Genomic DNA, 6,000 nt, shown 5'->3' with positions numbered 1-6,000 from the left:
TGCCTCTGTACAAAGAGATGTAATACAATATTTCTATTTCCCCCCCTCCCAGTTTTCCTGCATTCGTGGCATTTCAGCAGGTGAGTGGGATTTAGCTGGGAAAACCAGAGCTATTTGGAGAAAATCTATTTGACTGATATAAAAGTGATGTCTTTTTTTTTGCCTCATTATCTCTCCCTTCCCCTCATCTCTCCCTCCCCCCCTTATCTCCCCCACCCCCTTATCTCTCCCTCCCCCCTCTTAACTTTCTCTCCCCACCCCCCCATCTTTCCTCCCCAGAATCGCCACTAATACCACAAGACGGGCGATGTTTCATTTACAGGAATTATTATTATGAGTCTGTCCCTGGTGAGGTGACTTGGACAGAGGCCGAAAGGTTGTGCAGACAAAAGTTTGGATTTTTGGCCACGATCCTCACCGCTGAAGACAACCTCAAGCTCCCGAGCTTGATGCATCCCTTGGGTGTGAAGCAACCCCTCTGGATAGGAGCTAAACTGAAAAGAACCGGCTCCGGTAAGTTTGCATTTCATGTGATATTGAATCCATAAAATATGTTTTATTCTATGAAGTTAAACTGATTTGTACGCACCATTGGATCATAACACCACTTGGCTCACATTGCTTTTGGGCAAAACTGCATTTTTATAATAATAATATAATAATCCTTGCATTTGATATAGCACCTTATTGCATCATCAAGCATTTTTAGTCTGTTTATAGCTGAAAGCACAGCGAATATTTGTTGTGATTTTCAGCTATAAACAGACTAAAAATGCTTGACGACCGGCGCTGTTTTGGTATTTACCATCTGGGGCACTGTATGCAGACAGTGCAATTCTCTAATGCTTAATTGCATCTCTTGTCTAAACCACGGAATGCAGATGTGCCCCAAGGTGCACTAAATTGGTCTGTGGAACACTTTCCAGTGATAGTAAAGAGCTTCAGAGATAGTTTTTGTAATTATTAATGTAGTTCACGAATGCTCCAAGTTCTGTTTAAATGGAATCTACCTCTTCTCGGTGGTGTCAAACAGCATGGAATTCGCAGTTTGGTTTGGATACTCTTAAGTGTAGTGATGGGTTTCCGCACATGTCAGACAGCTGTCTGACCAAATAAAATATCAGTGGTGTCACACCCAACGTACAGGGCAATAACCTGGGTTTAGAATGAACATTTCCAAGGATACTCAACCTGAACTACATTTGTAATATTGAGTCATGTTTAAGGTACTGTTTGAATGTAGTTTCATGTGATGAGCAGGTGTTTTTGACAGATAACTGATGAACTCTCGATTAGTGTCTCAGTGAAGCTTCGGGCACAATCTTGAGTATTTGTGTTTGTCACTAACTTGTAAAGTCACAGAGTTAGAAACCAGAGCCCAAAGGGATAGGGCGGCCCTGGCTTACCTGTAGTTTGTTGCTTAGTTAAAATTTAAGAATAGTTTTATAGAATAGTGTAACTCAACTGCAGATCATTTTTACTGTAGTCATAAACAGTCATCCTCTAATCTAAGCTCCGTGCAGTGAGTACATTGGTAACTATACAAACAGCGACTGATGGAAGAGAATTGACCATTGATGAAATACAACTCTTAAAAAGGTTACATAATATCTCGAGAAAATTTCTGGTTCAAACTGCTCACACCTTACACTAGGATTAGACAAACCATAATTGTTTGCAGTTCGTTCCCAAAAAACTAACCCAGTCACTACACAGTCACTGAATTCTGTGAAGCACTTTAAGAAGTCCTCCCAACATGTAAGATACTGTATCAAATGTAAGGGTTATTATAACTTTGACATCTCATGCAAAAGACGACATCCCCTCCATCAGCACCGTAGCGGATTCTGTGTTCAAAGTCCTACATTGGGTTTGAACTCACAGCCTTCTGATTGAAAAGCTAGAGTACTATCAACTGAGCCAGTGACACCATGTTAGACAGCAGTTCAAACTCTAACCTTCAATCACAAAATTTTCAATATCTTATGAAAATGGTTATCTTTATTTCAGTCTTCCATTATTATTATTTTTAATAATCGCTCTGAGACTCTGCCCCATGTGATGGGTGCTATATAAATGTAAGCTGTGGTTGTTGTAATAATCTAAAAATAATAATCCTTAATTTGGTAGAGTGCTTTTCATATCAGGAGGATGTCTCAAAATGCTTCACAGATTTTATTGTGAAGTGGAGTGATTATTTATTTGTAAGCAAACATGACAGTCAATTTGTGCCAACAATGTATCACAAACAACCCTTCTCCCTCCACCTTATTAAAGGTGAGGTTTAGAATCATGTGTAAATCTTTAATAAAGAAAGTAGACTGTTGGAATGAATACAAAAAATAGCAGCTCAGCAACTATTGTATTTTTGTTTTGTCTATTTAGGTACGTTTGGTTCACAGATTCTGGCATTTTCTGGTAGAACCGACACCAAGTACGCCAGACTTCTGAAACAGTTTCCTCAAATGCATTCTGTGACCGTTTGCGCTCAATTGCAATTTGATTCAAACTATATTGGAGTTTCCACAATCTTTTCCTATTCAATCCCATCTTTCATTAATGAATTCCAGCTCCGCGCCAACATAGTCCACGAGGAGCAGATCCAGTTAGCTTTGCTTGTTCACGGTGTTCATAGTCCTTACTCCCAGGCTATGGAGAATGATGGCAGATGGCACCATATCTGCGTGAGATGGACGCGTCGAGGTGGAAGCTGGGCTATTGCTGTCGATGGATCTATAGTTGCTTCTGGAGACCACCTTTATCTTTCTGATGATATTGGACAAGATGGGGTTTTCATTGTTGGTCAAGAACAGGACACATTTGGTGGATCTTTCAAGCAAGACGAATCCTTCATTGGGAACATTACACAACTTCACATCTGGAATCGTGCTCTGGATTCCAGCGAGATTCAAGCTTTAGTGGAAGATTGTTCAGTGCCTCAGGCTGGATTATTTTTTCAATGGAATATCTCTGCTCTTCAAGTTGAGCCAACAGTTCAAGTGTACAAAGTATTTTCTCAGTGTAAAGGTAATATGAATACAAGTGAATTTTGTATGGGAGCACATTTTTGTCGTTTCAGTTTTGCCTTTTGATCTCATTTGGCATGGACAGTAGGACTAGCCTAATTATATGAGAATTTATAAGGAGGAACAGGCTAGAAATATACAGTTCTTAAAAGCACCTCCAGAAAATCTACTTCAAAATTAAGGCTGCATTTAAAAATTTGCCAAATTCTACATGCTTTGAAATGGGAAGCAAATTGGGGAAGTCTGGACCTGGGTGGAACCTCTCTCTCTCTCCACCCACCGGTCTCTAAATAAGTGTTCATTACCTGCAGTGAATTCTGCTCTCTGAATCAATTGCAGCTTCAAGTAACCTCATCACCCGAGTTAAGTTTCAGACAGGGAACAAATTGGATAGGTTAACGTGGATAGATCTACTGCTAAAATTAACCATACCAAGTAGTGTCTGTGATTTCAAGCAAAACTTGTACACATGACTCTCTGACTTTCTATTACTTAGGGAAAAAATTCTACAAATGGGTCGACTGAAGAAATGTCAAGCTCTTGAAATACACGACATTGTTCATGTCGTCAGATAATGTTTTTTTAAAAAAAATCAGGGTATGATCCCTGTGAGAAATAATGGTCTGAATACAAAATAAAGTTTCCAGTGCCTGGATGCATGCTAGTAAAAAGCTTCTGAGCCAAGAAATGAGTAATCCTGTGTAGTACTGCATTTCTTCTGTCAATAATTCTGAAGGTGCAGGATTGCCAAAAGTCAGTATCAGTGGGAACAATGAAGATTGCTGCTACCTAGTGGTAGGAATAACTGTATTGCATGGATGGTTTATATCTACATGAAGCAGCACTTTCAACAGCAGATAATAATTCTAAAGTCACTCATGCATATATTTTGAATGTATTTTCTGTAAGAATTGCCAGTCAAGAACTCAATCAAATTTTACTGAAGCTCCTTGCTTTGTACTCATTGTATACTACTAATGTGTAACCATTTCTTTATTTCATATCAGGTCTTGGATTCAAAACATATGAACCTTTCTATATTTCATGGGTGGATGGAAGCGTGACTCTTTTTCACAATATTTCATCTGATATCAATATCACAATTGTTAAAGAAGAATGCATAGCATTTGACCCATTGAATGGCGCATGGATCTCTGAATTATGCTCACAACGCAAAGAAACATTCTGCAGATATGAAAAAGGTTAACTTAATTGTTTATTATTATTATATTTTAAAGATATTTTACTTTAAAGCAACCATCATTAGTTTCCTGCGCGAAATTGTCAAGTATTTCTCTTTGATATAAACAGTAATTTTACATCTGATATTAAGCGGTGCAGGATGCTGACACTATTCGTGCTGTAATACAGAGCTGAAGATTTGGTATTCATTTTTTGACATGATTTTCCAAACGTTCTTGAAACGTTTATAGGTGATTTCTAATTTTATTTGTGCATAACTTGTGTAAAGCATTCTTTTCATCTAACTTTTACAGATGTATATGAACATATGCAAATATTTTCCTCAGTCCCTCCATCTCCATTTTATCTTCAAGTAAAGAAAATCCCTGCCTGTGGTTCAGTAAGTAACGTGAATGTAAATTGTATTGTATCAGTAATTAAATTATTTGCTCCTCCAAAGAGCTATTTAGTAAATCTGATTTCATTTGCTCCAGGAAACAGTAAAGGCAGTTTATGTTTAAATTCCATGTTCTTACCTTATCAGTCTTTGTTTGAGTTTGAGAAAGATTGTTCTATGTTGTGAAGTTGGTGGGTAATTCATGTTTTTATTGTTCATTTATTGAATTTCTATTTTGACCAATTTACAGTCATCAATCTCCATTAGTTCCCAAATATGTCTACAAATTTAATATTTAAAAGTAAGCCAAACTTTATTGTTAATGGTTTATTATTTTAAGTTTATAAATAAAATGCCAACAGTTATAATAGTAATTTTGTTTTAATATTAGACTTTGACAATAACAATCTTGCTTGACATGGAATGAGTTACAAGTTTGAATAAACAATTTTAATTCATATATTTAATTGTGTACAATAATAATTTTTGCATTTGATACAGGGCATTTTCACGTTGTTAGAAGTTCTCAATGTGCTTCACAGAATTTACTGTAGAGTGAATTAGTTTTAATGTAGATTGTATTTACAGATAAATTAGTTATGTAGGTAAATATTAGGTACTTACCATAGTCTCTTTGTTTTGTTGTATTCAGTGTGCTGTTTGACAATATTTGCGTGTGTTGATAATATGCAATTTGTTGATTATTTTAGATTGCAGATTATCTTCTTCTAAATAACAGTGACTACCCACAAACTGTGGATGGAGCAAATAATATCACCAGGATATTACTGGAGACTGTAGACAAGAGTGATGTAAGCCTCACTGCTGTTGATCTGCTCGCCCTGACAAGAGTTTTGGGAAGTGTCGCATATCTAGATTTTGAGACTGAAGTAAATAATTCAGAAATTCTTTTAAACTTGGCTACTAACTACGTACAATTGGCAAGCAAAATAATAGATAGAAGGTGTTCCGTGGAATGGCTTGAAGTGTCTGAGGTAAGAATTCTGCATGTTCAATTAAATTAAAAACCAATATTTTCTCAATGAAAGCCTAACACACATAGTGTATAACTTGTGCACTTTTTTTTAATGTAAACCAAAAGCCTTTCAGTGAATAGACCCAGGAATTCTTGCCAAACAGATGGTGTAGTCATTAGGGAATACATGTTACAATACCTTGGCTTACAGAGAAACAAACCACTGAGTTGTAGCATTTTGCCTGAGTCACAGTTGGTTGATGTTGATTTTGCTGCGTGTTGTTTTTTTTGTCAATTTGGTGTCTACAGTATTTAGGTTAAGAACATAAGAATTAGGAGCAGGAGTAGGCCATTCGGCCCCTCGAGCTTGCACCGCCATTCGATAAGAAAGCGGTGAAATTCTCCACTTAGAATTTGTA

General features: G+C 37.0%; 1 protein-coding gene across 1 annotated transcript in view; it reads left to right on the top strand.

The window, feature by feature from the left end:
- Nucleotides 1-449: 449 nt before the first annotated feature.
- Nucleotides 450-6,000, top strand: part of LOC121849172 (adhesion G-protein coupled receptor D2-like) — a 59,102-nt gene continuing 53,551 nt past the window's right edge. The window contains exons 1-5 of the mRNA XM_042334974.1: nt 450-513; nt 2,386-3,027; nt 4,034-4,228; nt 4,523-4,608; nt 5,316-5,600. Coding sequence (XP_042190908.1) covers nt 450-513; nt 2,386-3,027; nt 4,034-4,228; nt 4,523-4,608; nt 5,316-5,600 — 1,272 coding nt within the window. The remainder of the gene's footprint in view (nt 514-2,385; nt 3,028-4,033; nt 4,229-4,522; nt 4,609-5,315; nt 5,601-6,000) is intronic.

Source organism: Callorhinchus milii, unplaced genomic scaffold (genome assembly GCF_018977255.1).
Source record: "Callorhinchus milii isolate IMCB2004 unplaced genomic scaffold, IMCB_Cmil_1.0 Scaffold5, whole genome shotgun sequence".
NCBI classification, from domain to species: domain Eukaryota; kingdom Metazoa; phylum Chordata; class Chondrichthyes; order Chimaeriformes; family Callorhinchidae; genus Callorhinchus; species Callorhinchus milii.
This window is presented reverse-complemented; position numbering and strand designations above follow the sequence as displayed.